At 36.2% G+C, this 22,363-nt stretch overlaps 1 protein-coding gene across 1 annotated transcript; it reads left to right on the top strand.

Moving 5' to 3' along the window:
* The first annotated feature begins 1,932 nt into the window (after positions 1-1,932).
* On the top strand, positions 1,933-21,377 carry CYLC2 (cylicin 2). The gene is made up of 5 exons (XM_066362824.1): positions 1,933-1,949; positions 8,348-8,388; positions 10,355-10,476; positions 20,121-21,044; positions 21,165-21,377. The coding sequence occupies exons 1-5, from the start codon at positions 1,933-1,935 to the stop codon at positions 21,375-21,377; spliced, it is 1,317 nt and encodes a 438-aa protein (XP_066218921.1).
* Positions 21,378-22,363: the final 986 nt, after the last annotated feature.

The raw sequence follows: 22,363 nt of genomic DNA, 5'->3' as shown, positions 1-22,363 counted from the left end.
TAGAGGAAGGCAGAAAAATAACAGAAATTTAAAATATAAGAAAGATTAAATGAAACATTACAGGTTTAAAATGGGTCACATGAGAAGGAATGTAGATAGCTTCTAGAAGTAGACAGCAGCCTGTAGCTGATGCTGACAGCAAGCAAGAAAACAGAGGCATCAAAATTATAGCCATAGGGAACTGAATTTGCCAACTGGAATGTCACTTGAAAAGAGGTTCCTCCCGAGGCCTCTAGATAAGAGCTGGACCTAGTCAACAAATTCAACTTAGCCTGTGAGATGCTGAGTAGAAGATCCAGTTTAAATTGCCTGAGATCCTGAACTACAGAATTATGAGATTTTAAGAGTGTTTTGTTATATATCACTAAGTTTGTGGTAATATTTATGTAGCAATAGAAAAATAGGACAGGTTTATTATTAAAAAAAAGATCATTAACTCTCTGAGATCTTAATAGATAACACATATTTAGTGAAGAAAGACAATAAGATATTAATTCAAAAGGTCATCATGCAGAAGGCAGGCATCGTTGGCTGCCCTGTTATGATTTAAATCTTATACCACATGCGGATAGAGAAAATGCATTGGGTATAAATACTTTCATAAATCAGGTATATATTGATATTATAAAATTCTATACTATATATTATAGATTTAACAATCATATTTCACACATTATGTCAGCACTGCAGAAAAACTACAGCATCAGTAGTGTTAAGTTAGTACATAGTGAATGAAGCATTTAGTTCAGAGAAATCTAAATCCCTAAATCATTTTATGGAAGCCCCTGTATCCTAACCCCACTAAAACATGCCATGGCTTGACACATGAAAAAAAAAAAAACTTTCATTAAGAAAATCCACTAAGATTTTTGTAGTTTATCTCTAACAGTAGCTAAAGTTTAATAAATCTATTTCTAAACAGAGTTAGATAATGGCAATGTGTCAAATACTACTCAGTAGAGTATTTATTTTCATCTGTTAGTGAGGTACAGTGGTGAGTGAACCAAAACTTATCTAACTCAGATTAATAAGTAGATAATTTTAATAAAAACCTAACCTTCTTTAAAATCTTGTATCTGTGAGCAACCCATAAAGTTAAGATAGAAAAAGGTAATGTCAATTAATGCAAAAGATTTAACAAGAGACACATAAATGTCAAGGATAACAACTGATTTTAACACATAAATACTGAGATTTATCCTTTCGTCATGTGTAACACAGGAGGTCCAAACCCCAATTGGTCTGGTGTTGTTGCAGTATCCTAAAGAAACAAGGAAGACCAGATGGAGTGGACAAAGCCTTTATTACTACAGACAGGGGCAGCACCAATGGCAGCCAGTAGGTAAAAGCTCCACAGTCCACTGAGAGGGGCCACAGTATTAATAGCTAAACCCTGGGCAATTGCTCAAGAGAAACTCTTTGTTTACAGGCAAGCAAGCAGGTGAGCAGGGTGTAGAAGGGAAGCATATGCACCATTCTGTGCTGTCTCTCCTTGATAACATCTGGTGACTCAGTTCCACTGTAGACAAACCTTACTTACAATTCTACTACTCTCTGTCTCATGGCCTGCGACCAGGATCCGTGACCACAGAGGCAGGAAATGCTATATCCAGCATCAAAACCTACAGTCATATCAGTTAAAAAATTAAAACTATATGAAAAATTGAAATAAGTATGTTGTAGATGTTAAATCAATGGATTACTGGTATTTTTAAACTACTAGCAGTTATTTAGTTAGTAATAATGAGTGCAGTGAATACCAGTCTCAGACCAACTATTAAAGGCTAGTAAAACACAAGTATAATAAAAGTGGATCCTCTGGCTCTTCCCCTTTAACTACTGGTGCTCTTGATTTCTTTATGATGTCACCTGTCAACATCACTGTAATTTCAACTTACAGTGCTTAGTCCTGGCAAATCACAGGTGGGAAACATGTCTGTACCAAGATTGTAAGTCTTCTTTTCAAATTGTATGTTTTAAAATAAGTGAAATGTTCTAGTTAGCTTTACAGTTATTCTCTTTAGTGTAAAATGATGTGTGTTACCTTATTATCATACCTTGATAAACAAGATAGAACGTGTTTAGCACACACGTTCTCAAGCAACATTACAGGTTGTTTGGATCCAAGATAACTAATTCCTTCATTTCAGTAAAATATAAACATGGCTTTAGATAATATTTTTTCAATATGATTCTTACTCCATTATTTTTTCATATTGTATATATTTTGGGACATAAAAATAAAATAATTCACGGTTCTCATTCAGGCTACAATCACAAATGACTCCTTAGGGATCATTTGGAAATTTATGGGAAAATTATGGGATTTATGAAAAAATATCAGTGATTGAAAAGTACTACTAACCTTTAGAAAGGATGGGTCAAGGGTACCAAAACTTTTCATAAAGTGGGGCAGCCCAACAGAAAGAAGACTAACTAAATGCAAATTGTATCCCCCTTGCGAAATACTGAGCATACAAAAGTCGTTTCAATAAAAGAAAGATAATCCATATTGGGAAGCTGGAAGTAAACCTTTCAATTATGTGGGTTTTTTGTTGTTATTTGTTTTTTTAATTTTTACTGTGAAGACATGAGATAAAGGCAAAGGCATGAAACTATAAAATATAAAGAAAAAAGATTATACTTTCAGGAATCATTTCTATAGGTCGTTATAGAGGAAAGTATAACTGGGTTTTCTTTGGATAGTAATGTTAATGGGAAGATTAAACACAAATCTTGAAAATAAATACAAATAAAGAAAACAGGCTTCCCTAGGCACTGTTGCCTACTTCATTATAACACAAAGAACATACTTCAGTAAAAGGTCTGAAAGTATTTGCCATGATTACTTTAGAAGCTATGTGAATTGTTGACTATTACAAAGTAATCTATGTTCAGGCATATAATATGACAGAATTAACTATTGTAATTACTTTAAAATATTTAAGCACAGTAAAATATTGATGTCATTACTATTACCATGAGCATTGCATGGCTTTCAAAGAACTTCACCAAAGTAGTTAAAAACTTATTTTTGGTTTTATAACTATTTTTTTAATTAGCTTTTTAAAAATTTATTAGAGTAACAAGAGTTACCATAATTATACAGGTTTCAGGTGCCCAATTCTACAACATGTCTCTGTACATGGTACTGTGTGTTCACCTCCCTAAGTCCAGTCTTCATCCATCACCATACCCTCCTCTACCTCTCCTGCTCCTCATAATCACCACACTGTTTTTATGCTGTTTTCTGGTGTAATCCCCAAACACTAGTACGTTGTACAAGGAAAGTGTGGTTGAATTCATAATCAAATGGCCTGATTGTTGGCAAATGAAGCACACACAAAATCCTTAATAAAATTTCTTATTTCATTGGGTTCAAGTGGCAACTTCCAATTCATTTAATAGAAAGGCTGAGATGCAGAAAATAATTTTCTTTTTCTTTTTTGTGTGTGACAGAGACAGAGAGAGACAGAGAGAGAGGCAGATAAAGATAGATAGACATGAATGAAGAGAGATGAGAAGCATCAATTCTTTGCTGCGGCACCTTACTTGTTCATTGATTGTTTTCTCATACGTGCTTTGACTAGGGGGCTACAGCAGACCAAGTGACCCCTTGCTTAAGCCAGCGACCTTGGGCTCAAGCTGGTGAGCCTTGCTTAAACCAGATGAGCCTGTGCTCAAGTCAGCAACCTTGGGGTCTCTAACCTGGGTCCTCCGTGTCCCAGTCTGATGCTCTATCCACTGCGCCACTGCCTGGTCAGGAGGAAAATAATTTTCTTCTTTGTCTCTCCTCTGAATTCTTCTAACATGGACAGGACTTTGTCTTAAGTTTAGACTTACATGTCTGTGCCATGGTTACATACTTATAGTTAATAAAGAAAATTTTTTTGTTGAGCTCAGATTTCCCCCTCTCTACATATTCCACTTTCATAATGTTATTCGTCCAAACCTCAACACCCCACTCAAGAATTTCACTTCTTCTTGCCTGTGCCTCTACTTTAGGTTGTGTCAGTTAACTCAATCCTTTCATTTCTAATATTCAATAGTAGGTCTAGACTTCTGAAGGAATTGGAAAAGGTTTTCATAAAGAATTTGGATCAGAAGTGGAGAGAAACTTTTTAAACTTCCAGTGTTAGCTTCCAGATCTCATATCCACTATATATTTTATCTTCTCCTTTGAATTACTTTAATAAGGACCTGTCTTACTATCTTTGCCTAGGGATTCACCTTGATATAGGATGTTTATCAGCCCTGGCACTATCGTCACTATAGGCAGGATAACTCTTCATTGCAGTTGAGAACTGGGTGTGGGGTTCTCCTGTACATTGTATGCTGTTTAGCAGCATCCCTAGTCTGTGCCTACTAGATTCCAATATCAGCACACAAGTGCACATGAACATGTGCAAATGCAAAATTGTGATAACCAAAAATATCTCAGACATTGTAGAATGTTCCCTGGAGAAGAAAATTCAAAATAAATCTAAGTTGAGAAACATTGCTCTAGAAAATGTTAGAAAACAACAGAAAATCTCACCATATCATATAGTCAGCTCTCAGCAAGACAATAACAATGTGGCAGTTGACCTTTGCCTTTACATAGAGACCTCTCTAGCAAATATAAGAAGACTGACTTAGTGTCCATCAGTCCTTAGAATACTTTCTGCCAATATCTTTACAACTTTATTTGCCACACACTTGATGCAGAATCCAAAAATCCAAAGCCTGCTGGCTGGAAATCTTGGGATATTCACAGATAAAGATTGTGGGCATTTAAAATGAAACTAGATAATATCACATTAATAAGAGCCCTTGTCCTTTGAATTTATTATACATTTTAAAAAGATATTGAGAGAAACAGTTAAATGCAAGAGTAAACACAAATATATTTTGTACTTAGATTGATATTTTTCAGACTAAAAATAAGAACAAAAACAACACTTGGTGGTTAAGCATTTACACTTTCAAAAAAAAATCTTTTTTTGCCCTACCAGGCGGTGGCGCAGTGGATAGAGAGATCATTGAACTAGGATGCCAAGGACCAAGGTTTGAGACCCAGAGGTTGCCAGATTGAGCACGGGCTCATCTGGCTTGAGCAAAAAGCTCACCAGCTTGGACCCAAGTCGCTGGCTCGAGCAAGGGGTTACTCGGTCTGCTGAAGGCCCGCGGTTAAGGCACATATGAGAAAGCAATCAGTGAACAACTAAGCTGTCGCAATGAAAAACTGATGATGGATGCTTCTCATCTCTCTTCGTTCCTGTCTATCCCTCTCTCTGACTCTCTCTCTGTACCTGTAAAAAAAATAAATAAAATTTTCATTGGTAATTCAGAAATAGGTTTTCCATCTAAATAATAAAGTTCCCAATGTCTCATACTCTGGGATCTCAACTTTCTACATAGAAAAACCAAAACCTAGCTTCCTTTCCTAAATCACAAACACAATGTATTTTAGAAAGCTGACAATGAATACCTTCATTACTTAAAAAAAGCTCACAGATACTGAGGCATCTTGAAATGAATGAATGTGTGGACCTGGCATTCCAGCCATGTGGCTTATGTAAGACATTTCATTTTGGTAAAGATGAAGTATTAGCTTGTTTCTTTATCTATGTCCAGAGACATTAATTCAAGAATTAGTAGTATTGAACAATCTTTTGACATATTGTTGTATTTTTTTCTTCTTTTTAGAGTAATTAATTAAGTTAGACCATTGTCAAAGTCATGAGGGACTTTTTTTTTTTTTTTTGTATTTTTCTGAAGCTGGAAACAGGGAGAGACAGTCAGACAGACTCCCGCATGCGCCCGACCAGGATCCACCCGGCACGCCCACCAGGGGCAACACTCTGCCCACCAGGGGGCGATGCTCTGCCCCTCCAGGGCGTTGCTCTGACACGACCAGAGCCACCCCAGCGCCTGGGGCAGAGGCCAAGGAGCCATCCCCAGCGCCCAGGCCATCCCTGCTCCAATGGAGCCTCGGCTGCGGGAGGGGAAGAGAGAGACAGAGAGGAAGGAGGGGGGGGGTGGAGAAGCAAATGGGCGCCTCTCCTATGTGCCCTGGCCGGAACTGAACCCGGGTCCCCCGCACGCCAGGCCAACGCTCCACCACTGAGCCAACCGGCCAGGGCCAGAGGGACTTATTTTTAAAGGATGGAAATAAATACACATTCATATAAAAATGATTTCAACATAAAAAAAATAATAAAAGATACACTAACAATTTTTTAAAAGAAACTTCAAAAATCGAATCTATACGCATCTGGTCTGGAAAATGCCCTGAATGTCTCAGAGAAGCAAAGGAGAGATGCTGTCACCAGCATCAGTCTTAATATTGGTAATTTGTATTTTTCTAATCCTCCATCAGTTTTTCTAGGACTTAATCAATTTTAATAATCCTTTAAAAATTTTTAGAATTTTAAATTTGTTCTAATTTTGTTTTTTGTTTCATTCATTTTGGCTTATAGCATTGTAATTTCTCACCATTAACTTTAGTTTAATATTTCCCTAATTTTAAAGCAGATCTAAAATATCAATTTTAAACTTTTTTTATAATATAATTATATAAGAAATTAAAGTATACATAGTATTCCACATTATTTAATATATTCTTGTTCAGTTGCTTTTTTTTTATAAGCATGCATTATGATTTCTCCTTGACTTCTGGTTATTTAGAAGAAACTGTTAACTTTTCAAATATTTGTGTTCTTCCATGACAATGAGTTGGTTCAGACTCCTGAAGACTCTATGAATGAGTGATGTCCATAATGTCCTGCTCAGATTCTATGGACTCACCCCTGTGGCTTCTCTTCTACAGCCCATCTATCACATATTTGGTCTTCCTTTTTTCTTGCTGCCTTCTCTTTTTCCCAGCATTACTGCCTTTTCCAAAGAACCCAGCCTTCTCAGGATGTGCCTGGAGTAGCACAGGTCAGTTTTGTCATTTTTACCTCCAGCAATGTTTCAGGCTTATTTTGCTCTAGGACTCACTTGCTTGTCTTTCTGGCAGTCCAAGTATTTGTACAGCTATCCTCCAACCTCATATTTCAAATGAATCAAATTTCCTTATCAGACTTCTTCACTGTCCAATTTCTGTATATTTTATATATAATTTTGTTATTAATTTTTAACTCATTTGTTTGGTGTTCAAAGCATATGACCTAGAGATTATAAAAATTAATAGATCATACCTATGTAATATTTTTTAAATCACAAATTTAATAATATTGTTTTACAAACTTGAAATATTTTTAAGAGCATTTAGAACAGAGAAGTTCCTAACCATGGTAAAGATCAAAATTTTTTCAGCAGTGTATAAATATACATTGGTTAGATTCAAACCTATAGATTTGGATATAGTTGGGCAAGTAATTTTAATGAATATCTTCAGATGAAACACACACACAGACACCAGACCAGATAATTAGTTAACACATCTTACATTTTATTCAAGATTTCATTTAAAATATTTATAGATTGACAAATTTTAAAATTTTTCCAGGTTTTGTTTTGGAGACTAGAACTTTAATGTAGTTATCAAGATACCTTTCTAAAATGCAATTTATTATTAATATAAATATTTATGTAATGTCAAAATTAGTAAACACTGGGTAAGCATGTGTATTTGTAGTTGTGAGTATGTATAAGACCACACTCACTCATGATCAACAGTGACTCCATTTTTGTGCTATAATGGGAAGATGTAGAATAATATTTCTCTAATAAATTATAATATTTGTCTCCATTACAAATATACTTATTAAACTATATAACTCTCCTTTGTGGAGACCAATATATTCATATAGTACTATAACAAATGGAAACTTACAAAAGGAAAATACTTTACAATATAATTTTATTTCTCATATTTTCTTAGAGAACAAAAGAAAATTCAAAATCCAGGTCAATACTGTAGTGTACACTGACTCATTCATACACATACACACACACACATTCATAGACACACACATATGCCATTGAATAATCTAAACTTAGTTAAATACTGTTTTCAAAGTGGTCTCAATTAAAATTCAATTGCAAGGACGCTTTTGGAGCATGAGGCCAGGGAATAAATTCAATAATAGTTTCAAAATTCTTAAAAAGTCTGTATTCTAGATATGGAAAGTTGATAACGTTTCTTAATTATGCTTTATTCCTGTTGTTTTAGCTCTGCTGAAGTTTGTTCTAGAGACAAACATAAATTCATCTGTGTTTTTCTGAGAGCAAGTAGTCTCACATACTAGAGATTGGAGAACACAAAGTTGGTGTGGCAAGTGCTTAGGCATAAGAACAATCATTAAACAGAGTGATTTTTGTATAAACTAATTGAAATCTTTCCCTCTTATTTTAATAGCCAAAAACTAAACTTGGGAACATATGATAATTACATTCCAGGTAAGAAAGAGTTCAATATAGATATTTTAAAAACATGACTAATTTTAGGAATAAGTAATTATTCTCCATTCAAGTGATAAAGCAATAGCTCTCATGGAAATGATTAAAAATCAACTTTTTATTTTCCATGGCACCTTTTTCATAGGCTCAGTAAACACCTAAAGATATTGTGTTTTCTAAATCCAAAGAAGATTATGCAAATATGTATATATAGGTGGGCAGATTTACATGTTAGAAATCATTTAATCAGATAATCTTACAATTAAAAAGCATAGACAATTGCATAAACAAGTTTTCACCTATGTTAGAAATATATACACACACACACACACACACACACACACACACACTAAATTCATGATAGAATCTACTAGGGTTAAAATTGGCCAAAATAATCTTTAGTTGACAAGGTCAGTCAATCTTGTGTTGGACGATTTTATGCACCAATTGATTTTCCCTTGTATGTTGATCTTAAATATGCCTTACATTCTGTATGCTTTTTCACTTATCCTGCTTCTGTCTTTAGGAGATTCATAGGACAATTCTATTTTCACTTACACACACTATTACTGCACATATTCAAATACAGTGAGGCTATCTCTCTTACTTTTCTCATTGATAAAATGTCTTTACTATTTCTATTATAGTTTGCAGGTAACTTTATTTCTTTAGTCAAAATTCTTTTTTTATTTTTATTTATTGTTTTATTTTAATGAGAGGAGGGGAAGCAGAGAGACAGACTCCAGCATGCGCCCCGACCAGGATCCCCCTGACAAGCCCACTAGGGGACTATTCGCTGTCCATCTGGGGCCATTGCTCCATTGCTCAACACTCAAGCCATTTTTTTAGTACTTGAGGTGAAGGGCATGGAAACATCCTCAGAGCCTGAGGCCAAATCACTTGAACCCATCAAGCCATAGCTGCAGGAAGGAGGGGGGGGGGGAGAGAGAGAGAGAGAAAGAGAAAGAGAGAGAGAGAGAGAGAAGGGAGAGGGCAAGGGATGGAGAAGCAGATTGTCTCTTCTCCTGTGTGTCCTGACAGGGAATCGAACCAGGGACATACACATGCTGGGCCAACGCTCTACCACTGAGCCAACTGGCCAGAGTCTCAAAATTCTGTAGGTACTTTTTATTTGTTAATTTATTTATTAATGTGCCACCTATGACAATGTAGTTCTTGGGTATATAACATTTAATTTTGAAACTTGGAAAATGATTACTAAGAAGATCTAAAGCAGCAATTTTCAACCTTTATTTATCTCATGGCACACATACTAATTACCTAAATTCTGCCGCACACCAAAAATATATTTTTTGCTGATTTGACCAAAAAAAAGGTAAAATTTGATTTATTCACACTAGGCAACTATTGTTGTTTTGGCTGTTGTCATTTTTTTAACTTGATGATTTAAGGGAAACGAGGTCAGTACCCCTAACTAAATAGTCAGGTATTGCATATTTTAAAAATTCTTGCAGTACAACAGTGTGCCACGGCACACTGGTTGAAAATTGCTGAAGCATCAGCATTTAGATTCAATCATATATTAACTGAATATTTTATAACAGGCACTTCACTAATTACTTTGAAGGCTACAGAAGTAGTTACCATATTTTCTATTCTCAGAATTGTATTGTAACCAAAGAGTATAAAACAAAAATCTAGACTGGATTAGATGGAAAGACTAAAAGGAAGCAGTAAAATGGTTTGTTTCCATTGGTCTTACAGACTATATTAATTTCAAAATCACTACTTTATATTATTTTCTGTAAATGTGGGAAAAATAGAAAAATCCATTTTTACTTTTTCATATTTATAGTGGAGAATTTCAAACATTACCAAATAAATGAAGACATAATTTTTAATCATTTGTTTATTCATTTACATGAAATGTAATACCCTATTGCCTAGTAGTTTTGATAAAATGCTATTTACTCTGAAGTATACGTTTAATGTTTTCTTATTTTAGTCAATGAATTAAGCAACAAATCATGGAATCAGCAACACTTTTCCCTGGCATTTCCCAAACCACAGCGACCAGGAACAAAAACAAGATCAAGACCTTCCCAACTACGAGATAACACAGCTCCAGTGTGTATTAAAAATATCATAATATTTTTACTAGTAATTAACATATGGAATTATATGTAGTCATATGCATTATAGTCTATCACCAAACAATGAGATTTCTGTGATAAAGGATATATTTTATGTCTTTGTATTCCAATGTGACTCTTGTACACCTAGAATGAGGCTAAATATAAACTGAATTTTCCATTTCAATTAAGGTTTTTAATTGAAAAACCTCACATAAGGTTTTTTAATGTCATTTTTTAAAAAATAAGTACGAAGTTGGGAGGCAGAGAGACAGACTCCTGCATGTGACTCAACTGTGATCCATCAGGCAAGACCCCTCTTGTGATGCTCTGCCCATCTGTGGCTGCTACTCCACTGCTTGGCAACAGAGCTAATTTAGCACTGAGCTGAGGCCATGGTGCCATCCTCAGTGAACAACAGGGCCAACTTGGAATCATTTGAGCCATGGCTGTGGGAAAGGAAGAGAAAGAGAGAAGGAGGAAGGGGAGGCGGGAGAAGCAGATGGTAGCTTCTCCTGTGTGCCCTGACCAAGAATTGAACCTGGGACTTCCACACACACGGCCAACTTTCTACCACTGAGCCAACCAGCCAATGCTTTAAATGTCATATTAAATAGTACACTTAAAGGTAATTCAAGTTCTACTATTTGGAGAAAGTGGAAATATTTTATTTTCATTTCAATGTATAAAAATTTCCTCCTTATTTCATATTAACTACTATTTGTTTATTAAATATGAAATTATAAAAAATATGTATCCAAAAGCCCAGAAATATGTAAATACTAATGCTACAGTTAGTATGAACAATCGAAAAATATTACCCAGCTGGAGAAACTCCCACACTGAAATCATTATACTCTGATGAAATTTCAATGCTTCCTCTTTTCCTGTAATACAGAATTCAGTGTTCTGAATTTTTGAAGATAAATATTTTCCACGGTATCCTGAGTCATTATGGGATATAAAAATGTTGAAATAAAAGTTTTCACAAGATAAATGTATCAATAAATCATTTATTTTAGGAAACGTATCCAATCTATAGTGACTCCAGTTTCTCTGTCTCCTCATAATTTGCTTTTCTTTCTTTATTCAATTTGTTTTCCCACTGTTTTTAAACATCCTTTCCAAAATTTGCTATTTTCGCAATTAAACATTTGAAAATATTTGGTTATAATTTGAAAACAAAACGCAACATTCTGCACAAATTAATGTGCAGTGGACATTTTATAACAGGCACTGCACTAATCACTTGAAGGATACAGAAGTAGTTACCATATTTTCTGTTCTTAGTAGAATTGTATTGCAACCAAGAGTATAAAGTGAAAATCAAGACTAGTTTAGATAAAAAGATTAAAAGGAACCAATAAAATGGCTATATTTATAGTTTTCATTGTTGCAGTTTCGTATCTGATAATACTCATTTTATATCTTGCTATATACGAGGAGTTTCAGGCTTTTACTTTTAACCACAGTTAGCATTGTAAATTCCAGAGACCTTGAATGTAACAATAGGGACCAGGACTGCCTGAACTCAAAACTATTGGATATTACAAAATAATTAGTTTCTGAGTTAGCCTCAAAATGGAAGCTACACAAGATATTTGAAGAATTTCAAAACTACAGAGTCATAGAAAAACCAAGAGGATACCAAGATGGCAGCAGAGTAAGCAGATGCACAAACTCTCAGATCACACCACCAATCTGGATTACAAATTAATTTAGGAACAATCAGCATGAAAACCAACTTTGGACTACAAGAATAGGTCTCAAAAACCAAGGAGCAACGAAGAAGACACACCGAGCCTGGTAGGGAATGCGGGGCACAGTAGGCGCTCCCTTGTTTCCAGGAGTGAAGGGGGGGTGAGGCTGAGACCCAGAAGGGCTCTCATTACAAAGAGAAGAGCAAAAAATATCACTCAGAACCACTTGCCTGGGGACCTGGGAATGAGGTATGCTGAGAGGGCTGGCTTATCTTCCAAAAAAAAAAAAGTGGAGAGAAAGAGACAGACAGTCAGGGGCAGAGGAATGTATGGGATGACCTGAGAAGCTGACTCATTCAGTGAAGAGATGGCTATAGCTTGGGGAGGGGTTGACCTCTCCACACATTATAAGCCTAAAATGGTTCTGGGTGACCCACCTGCAGAAAGCTCTCCAGCTCCAATCAGCACAAGACACAGATAAAAACAGAAAGTGGAGAGGGGGGCAGTAACTCAGGTCTCCATGGAGATCTGAGATACACATCCCCTTACTGAAGTGGAGAAAGCACCCCGCCTCTGAGAGAAGATGGGAGATCAAGCCTTCAGAGTCTCAGGTTACACCGACTGCATTCCTGGATACAGTATCAAATAAGCCCCTGATGAAATCAGTAAACAAGATTACCACCGAGTTAAGAAAATTGAGAAGGAAACAAACAAATCAAGACTCCAAAGCAGCTCTATCAGGTAAGGTGATCACAACTGGAAGAAGCCTGTAAGTCATACAGAGAATAATAGGTAGGCAGAGAAGCTTAAGTCATATGCTTCAACAAAATAAGTCCTCAGAAAAAGTCCTGGATGAATCAGAAGTAATCAAATTACCAGATGCAGAGTAAAAAATAGTGATTGTTAGGATGCTTAAGGATCTCAAAGCTACAATGGATGGACTTAATGAACACCTTAAAAAGAAATTGTAAGTATCAAAAAGCACAAGGAAATCATAATGAAGAACCAGACAGAAATGACAAACACAATATCAGAAATGAAGACTACACTAGAAGAAATTAAAAGCAGGCTGGATAAAGCAGAGGATCAAATCAGCGACTTAGAGGACAAGATAAGTGAAAACACAGAAGCAGAAAAGCAAAAAGAAAAGAGGATCAAAAAGCCTGAAGAAACCCTAAGAGAGCTCTGTGACAACATGAAGAGAAACAATATCCACATAATAGGGGTTTCTGAAGGAGAAGAGAAAGAACAAGGACTAGAGAAGCTCTTTGAAGAAATTATAGATAAAAAAATTTCCCTAAATTGATGCAGGAAAGAGTCACACAAGTTCAAGAAGCAGAGAGAACCCCATTAAAAAAAACTCTAAAGAGACCCACACCAAGAAGTATTATAATCAAAATACCAAAGCTAAGAGATAAAGAAAAAATATTAAAAGATGTAAGAGAAATATTCAAAGTAATGCAGAATAATAATATATAACCAAGATTTCTTTATCCAGCAAGACTGTCATTTAAAATTAAAGGAAAAATAAAAAGCTTCCCAAACAAAAGAAAACTCAAGAAATTTGTTACACTCAAACCAATGCTACAAAAAATGTTAAGGGGCCTACTGTAGACATAAAAGTGGGGGAAAATGAAAGATATATATATATATATATATGAATACAGATTAAAAAATAGAAATAAACAACTGTATATCAATAACCTAAAATGTACATGGGTTAAATGCTCCAATCAAAAGACATGGGGTAACTGAATGGATAAAAAAACAGGACCAGTACATTTACTGTCTACAGGAGACCCACCTCAAAACAAAAGATACACATAGACTGAAAGTAAAAGGATGGAAAAAATATTTTATACAAATGCAAATGCAAATGAAAAGAAGCTGGGATAGCAATACTTATATCTGACAAAATAGACTTTAAAACAAAGAGTATAGTAAAGGATAAAGAAGGTCACTACATAATGATAAAGGGAGAAATCCAACAGGAAGAGATAACCATTAAAATATCTATGCACCTAATATAGGAGCACCTAAATATTTATGTATAAAGCAGATTTTTTTTTTTTTTTTTTACAGAGACAGAGAGAGAGTCAGAGAGAGGGATAGATAGGGACAGACAATAATGAAGAGAGATGAGAAGCATCAATCATTAGTTTTTCGTTGCGACACCTTAGTTGTTCATTGATTGCTTTCTCATTGTGCTTTGTGGGGCTACAGCAGACCGAATAACCCCTTGCTCGAGCCAGTAACTTTGGGTCCAAGCTGGTGAGCTTTGCTCAAACCAGATGAGCCCATGTTCAAGCTGGCAACCTCAGGTTCTCAAACCTGAGTCCTCTGCATCCAGTCTGACACTCCATTCACTGTGCCACTGCCTATAAAGCAGATTTTGATGGACATTAAGGGGGAGACCAACAGCAATACTATAATAGTAGGGGATTTCAATACCCCACGAAAATCAATGGATAGATCCTCAAGAAAGAAAATTAACAAAGAAACAGTAGTATTAAGGGACACAACATGATAAAGGCCATCTATGACAGGCCCACAGCCAACATCATACTCAATGGGCAGAAGTTAAAAGCAATCCCCTTAAGATCAGGGAACAAGGCAGGGGTGCCCCCTTTCACCACTCTTATTCAATATAGTTCTGGAAGTACTAGCCACAGCAATCAGACAAGAAGAAGAAATAAAAGGCATCCAAATTGGAAAAGAAGATGTAAAACTATCATTATTTGCTGATGATATGATACTGTACATAGAACCTAAAGTTGCAGTTAAAAATCTACTGGACCTGATAAAGCAGGGTTCAGAACCATGAACACCACATATTTTAAAATGTAATTCTGTGAGAGACATACAATATGTTTAACACTAAATACAAGTAAATGTGTGCATTTTATGTAAGACAAACACTTTTAAAGTACAATAAATCTCTGAATTCTTTTTTATAACGTTGTTATGCTGTTGCTAACCAATGACAAATAAAGTACTTCTTATCATTAATGCAACTTCTGGTGCTGCATGGTTTTGCTGATGGCTTTATAGTCTGGTTGATACGTTAAGCTTCATGCAGGCGTTGAGACGTCCGTCCTTCATTAAACGTGATTGTAGGTTGGTCTTAACATTCTTTAGATGTGAGAAAGACTGGTCACATGCATACATAGAGCCAAACATTGTCAGAACAGCAATACTCACATGCTGCAGTGTGTAGTATGTGATGGGAAGCGCGTTCCAAGTTTTGACAATCAGCTGGTCCACAGGTTGAAGTTTTTTCATTTCTCCCCACTTGTGTTTGCTCGCCACTCTGCTTGCTCTCGTGCAAGTCTTTCCAAATCTTCATTTAGTGACTTGAACTTATTCACCCACATGTCTGAGGCCTTCAGGTCAGCAGCTTGTAACTCAAAATCTCTAAAGGAGATACCGGTGATGTACCTCAGGTCAGCGCTGTCCACTGCACACTCGTGCAGATGGGTGATGAACTTAAAAAGACGAGTGCGCTCACAAAATTCTCCAAAGAATGCTTTGAATGACTGCAGGAGATTAGATGTGAGGCCTGCTAGCTGCTGGAGATCAAGATGTTGAGCAGGGTCACTTGCTGTACATGCATCTTTAAACTCTTCCAGTTTTTCAAAGTGTAGTAAATGACCTGTTTCAATGTCGGCAATGAAGAGTTTCAGTTTGTTTTCAAATGCAAACACTGCATTTTGAAGGGATAAGACTGTGTTTCCAATGCCTTGCATTTTCACATTGAGCTGGTTCAGATGTTCAGTTATGTGCACCAGATAGTAGAACTTCAGGAGCCATTCAGTGTTAGCAAACTCAGGATGCTCGACGTTTTTATTTCAAGAAAAGTCCAGATTTTGCTCAGACAAGCTGTGAAACGGTTGAGCACCTTCCCTCTTGACAACCAACACATATTGCTGTGCAGAAGCAGACCAGGATAATTATTCCCAACTTCATCCAGTAGTGTTTTAAACTGGCTATCATTTAAGCTCAAGCAGCAATAAAGTTGACCACCCGAATGACCAGCGACATCACCTCACCAAGTTGCTCGCCACACTTCTGAGCACAAAGGGCCTCCTGATGTAGGATGCAGTGAAAACTTAGAATTGGTCTCTTTTCATGTTCTCGAAGAAGCGCTATGAATCCTCTGTTTCTCCCACCATGCACAGAGCACCATCAGTACACACCAAGATAAGTTTATCCAATGGTAAATTTTTTTCTTTAGCGAACTCAGTGAAAGACTTGAATAAATCTTCCCACTTGTTGTCTCTTACATAGGCAAAACAGCAAAACTTTCTTCACATAGTGTGTCACCGACAGCATACCTAGCAATCACGTTGAACTGGGATAAATGGCTTACGTCTGTTGACTCATCCAAAGAGAGAGAAAAGAATGATACTGCATTTATGCCCTTCACTTGTGTTGCCTCAATTTGATTTGCCATCATGATAGTATGATCGTGAACAGTTCTCGCCAACAGAGGCATGTCTTTTGTTTGATTATATTGTCTTTATCCGAAAAGTCGTCAAAAAGTTCATTGGCAACATCAAGCATGAATGTTTTGGCATACTCCCCATCTGTGAATGGCTTTCTATTTCTCACAATTGCTAAAGCACCAGCAAAGCTAGTCAAATTCCAGTCATCTTGTTGGGTCCAAACACAGAGCTGCTGCTGACTAGCTTGCACTCTGCACAGTAGCTCTTGACACGCTTTCTTTATGCTGTTCCCCACTGGATATTTTGATGCAAATATAGTATGGCGTGTGTTTAAGTGCTGCTTTATATTTGACCGTTTCATCGATGCAATTTAATCATTTCATATTAGACACACTGTAGAACCTGCTCTTTCCACAAAGGTCAATTCCTCTGTCCATTCTTGCTGAAAAGTACAATATTCCTCATCTTTTTTTCTTTTAGCCATCTTTTCGTCAAACGGGTTTCCACAATTAGCTAGCTGACTACTTGATTAAAAGGAGGGAAGTTTACTTCCTGACCTCACAACGACCCCGTGTATGTTATGCATTATCCAATAAAAAGGTGGTGTTGTCCCAGAGGACAGCTGTGATTGGCTCCAGCCACATGCAACCATGAACATGAGCGGTAGGAAATGAATGAATTTTAATACACGAGAATGTTTTATATTTTAACGTTATTATTATTTTTTTTATTAAAGATTTGTCTGTGAGGCCCTGGCCGGTTGGCTCAGTGGTAGAGCGTCGGCCTGGCATGCAGAAGTCCCGGGTTTGATTCCCGGCCAGGGCACACAGAAGAAGCGCCCATCTGCTTCTCCACCCCTCCCCCTCTCCTTCCTCTCTGTCTCTCTTTTCCCCTCCTGCAGCCGAGGCTCCATTGGAGCAAAGATGGCCCGGGCGCTGGGGATGGCTCCTTGGCCTCTGCCCCAGGCACTAGAGTGGCTCTGGTTGCAGCAGAGTGACGCCCCGGAGGGGTAAAGCATCGCCCCCTGGTGGGCAGAGCATCACCCCCTGGTGGACATGCCAGGTGGATCCCGGTCGGGCACATGCGGGAGTCTGTCTGACTGTCTCGCCCTGTTTCTAGCTTCAGAAAAATACAAAAAAAAAAATAAAAAAAGATTTATCTGCAAGCCAGATGCAGCCATCAAAAGATCCACATCTGGCTCATGATCCATGAGTTCCTGACTCTTGTGATAAAGGAATTCAGCAAGGTGTCAGGATATAAAATTAATATTCAGAAATCAGAGGCATTTTTATACACCAATAATGATCTGTCTGAAAGAGAAATTAAGAAAATAACCCCCTTCACTATTGCAACAGAAAAGATACCTAGGAGTAAATTTAACCAAGAAGGTTAATGACTTGTACTCAGAAAATTATAAAACATTGATAAAAGAAATCAAGGAAGATACAGACAAGTAGAAGCATATATTGTGTTCATATTGGCTAGGAAGAATAAACATCATTAAAATGTCCATATTACCAAAAGCAATTTATAAATTCAATGCAATTTCTATTAAAATACCGAGGACATACTTCAAAGATATAGGAACAAATATTCCAAAAATTCATATGGAACCAAAAAAGAACATGAATAGCCTCAACAATATTGCAAAAGAAGAATAAAGTGGGTGGTATCACACTTCCTGATATCAAGTTATAGTATAAGGCCATTGTACACAAAACAGCTTGGTACTGGCATAAGAACAGGAATATAGATCAATGGAACAGAACAGAGAACTCAGAGGTAAACCTACGCCTCTATGGTCAATTGATATTTGACAAGGGTGGTAATAGCATACAATGGAGTGAAAACAGTCTCTTTAACAAATGGTTTTGGGAAAATTGACAGCTTCCTGAAAAAAAAAATGAAACTAGACCTCCAACTTACACCATTTACACACACACACACACACAAAAAAAAAAAAAAAAAAACTCAAAATGGGTAAAAGACTTACATGTAAGTCATGAAACCATAAGTGTCCTAGAGGAAAGCATAGGCAATAAGCTTTTCGAGATCACTCGCAGCAATACATTTGCTGATGTATCTCCACATGCAAGGGAAATAAAGGACAGGATAAACAAATGGGATTACATCAAACTAAAAAGCTTTTGCACAGCTAAAGACAATATGAACAAAATAAAAAGACAAACCACACAATGGGAGATATATTCAACAATACGTCTGTCAAGGGTTAATAACCAAAATTTATAAAGAATTTGTAAAACTCAACATCAGGAAGATAAACAGACCAATCAAAAAATGGGCAAAAGAAATGAATAGACACTTCTCCAAAGAGGACATAGAGATGGCCAATAGGCATATGAAAAAATGTTCAACATCACTAATCATTAGAGAAATGCAAATTAAAACCACAATGAGACATCACCTCACACCAGTCAGAATGGCACTCATCAACAAAACAACATATAATAAATGCTGGCGAGGATGTGAAGAAAAGGGAACCCTATTGCACTGCTGGTGGGAATGCAGACTGGTGCAGGCACTGTGGAAAACAGTATGGAGATTCCTCAAAAAATTAAAAATCCAACTGCCTATTGACCCAGCCATCTCAGTTTTGGGAATATATCCCAAGAACACCACATCAACAAGTGAAAAGGAGAAATGCACCCCCATGTATATGGTAGCATTGTTTACAATAGCCAAGATCTGGAAACAGCCTAAGTGCCCGTCAGTGGACAAGTGGATTAAAAAGTTGTGGAACATATACAAAATGGAATACTATGGAGCCATGAAAAAGAAGGAAATATTATTTTTTGCGATAACATGGATGGACCTGGAAACTATTATGTTAAGTGAAATAAGCCAAGCAGATAAAGAAAAATATCATATGACCTCACTCACATGAGGAATCCAACAAACATTATGAACTAAGGTGTGTAATAGAGACAGAGGTGGGATCAAAAGATCCAGAAGGAAAACAGACAGAGGGAAAGGGGAGGATAGGGTGATAGGATGGGATGAGACCAGAAAAGCAAATCCTGGAGGAAGGGTGGAGGGTGTTATGGGGAGGGGTATAGGAGGGGATGTACTGGGCAACACAGGGGAGGGGAGGAAGTATTCGGGTGGACACTAGAATCTATGTAAACACAATAATAAAAAAACAAGGAAAAAGAAGAAAGAGAAATAAGCCCCGTCCTGCTTGTGAAGAGAGGTTCTGATGTGTCATTAGTAAGTGAAGTTCTATTCCAATTTTAACAAGAAATTTGAGGAATTTATATAGGTACTTTATATTGAAATTAGAGGCAATATGAGACATGACTATCAAAAAAGAATAAAATTGAAAAAGCAGAAAAAACTATAAAACTATAAGATTTTTTGCTGTTTACTAAAATATGATTTTTTTCATGATGCAAGTAAAAATGTATTTGTTATCTGGTAATAAAGGCTGTGTAACTCATACATGTTATTCATCAATGTTCTAACTACTATTTCAGAAAAAAAAAGAAGAGCAATTAAAGGGAGGTTTTAAACGACCATTATGGATGCACCGTTCTTTAATGCAAATAACTGAAAGACCATCTGTTTATTTAGCTGCCAGAAGCCAGCCTCCATACAAACAAACCCTTCACCCCAGTGGAGCAAAACCTTCATCTCCAACAACAGGTAAGACAGCTGAAGAAGACAAGAAGGACAAATTAGTTTCAGATGCTGAATCCACATTTTCACAGGAGTCAAAAATAACTAAGAAAGATTTAAAGAAAGACAAGGGTTTAGAAACCGAAACAAAAGGCGAAAAAGACATGAAAAGTTCACTAAAGGTCAAGGACTCAACTACAGAATTAGAAGCTGTAAGAGAAGATACCAAGAAAGACTCAAAAAAAGATAAGAAAGGTCCCAGGAAGAGCCAGGGTTCAGGTACAGAATCAGAAGATGAAAAACGAGACACAAAGAAAGACCCCCAAAAAGATAAGAAAAGTTCAAAGAAGGGCAAGGGTTCAGGTACAGAATCAGAAGATGAAAAAGGAGACACAAAGAAAGACTCAAAAAAAGATAAGAAAAGTTCAAAGAAAGGCAAGGGTTTAGGTACAGAATCAGAAGATGAAAAAGGAGACACAAAGAAAGACTCAAAAAAAGATAAGAAAAGTTCAAAGAAAGGCAAGGGTTCAGGTACAGAATCAGAAGATGAAAAAGGAGACACAAAGAAAGACTCAAAAAAAGATAAGAAAAGTTCAAAGAAAGGCAAGGGTTCAGGTACAGAATCAGAAGATGAAAAAGGAGACACAAAGAAAGACTCAAAAAAAGACAAGAAAAGTTCAAAGGGCAAGGGTTCAGGTACACAATCAGAAGATGAAAAAGGAGACATAAAGAAAGACTCAAAAAAAGGTAAGAAAGGTTCAAAGAAGTTCAAGAAGTCAGCTGTAGAATCTGAAGCTGAAAAAAAAGATGAAAAGGCTGAGGATGAGAAACAAGAAACAGAGACATCCAGTATAAAACGTGATGCATCAAAGCAAAAGAAAGATTCCAAAATAGACAGTGAGACAGAATCTGCTGATGCAAAAAAGGATGCAAAGAAGGATGCAAAGAAGGATGCAAAGAAAGATGCAAAGAAGGATGCAAAGAAAGATGCAAAGAAGGATGCAAAGAAAGATGAAAAGAGGGATGCAAAGAAGGATGCAAAGAAAGATGCAAAGAAGGATGCAAAGAAAGATGAAAAGAAGGATGCAAAGAAGGGTTCAAAGAAGGGCAAGTAGGCCTTGGATAAGAATTCAAAAGCATATTTGCTGAAATAGTTTTAGTAGTTTGAAATTTAATCTATGAGTAAAAAGTGGGGGGTTCAAATAATGATACTTTAAAAACAGGACAAAGAACAATACAAATACTCAGAAAAATCTTCATAAAAGTATAACAAAAATGTTAAGAAAAGGTAACATGATTCATTGAAGGACTTGAAGGATATCTATGCTAAATTTGGAGTATAAAAGATTAAATGAAAGACCCTTAGAAACACTCAAATAACATGCAAGTAAGGATGTAGAAGTTAATTATAATGAAATCTATGAATATAGAAAAGAAAAAAAATGAAGGCTTTTGATACAATTCAAGAACACAGATGTTGACTCCATAGATTCAAAGATTTTGAAGTTGCATTCACAGGTTTAAGTGAAGAACCATGGGGTCATGAGAAGAATTCAATTTTCCAGAATTCTACTATACAAATACAAATAAAGGTAGCATTCCAAAAAAAAAAAAAAAAAAGGAAAAATATTACTTCCTTGTGAAACTATATCACCATTTTTGAAGTATACATAGCCACACCAGGCTTTTGGATGCTGAATGTTTCATTTTCAAGCCAAGTTAAACACATTTGGTAAGTTAGTTTTATTTTATTTTAAGTCTATTTGTATTAAACAATGGAACAAATTTATAAGTTTAAATTAGCACCATGTTTATAAAATCTTTGTAATTTACTGATTAGGTTTAGGCTAAATTTTATTAAGTTTTCTCATAAGAAAAATTTAAAGAATTTGGTGAGGACATGAGGACACTACATAAATGAAGATTTAAAAGTGTTCATGAAAAGATTAAGTGAGGTAGAATTATTTTTCATGAGGGAGAAGAGACTGATAGTATATGATAACTTTAATACTTATCATTTTTTTTTCTTTTTAAAAGAAAATGATGGCCAACTTATCTCCATTTAAAAAATGAAGGAAATCATTATTTTCCAAATTACCAA

The sequence above is a fragment of the Saccopteryx leptura genome, chromosome 2 (assembly GCF_036850995.1).
Source record: "Saccopteryx leptura isolate mSacLep1 chromosome 2, mSacLep1_pri_phased_curated, whole genome shotgun sequence".
Taxonomy (NCBI): domain Eukaryota; kingdom Metazoa; phylum Chordata; class Mammalia; order Chiroptera; family Emballonuridae; genus Saccopteryx; species Saccopteryx leptura.
This window is presented reverse-complemented; position numbering and strand designations above follow the sequence as displayed.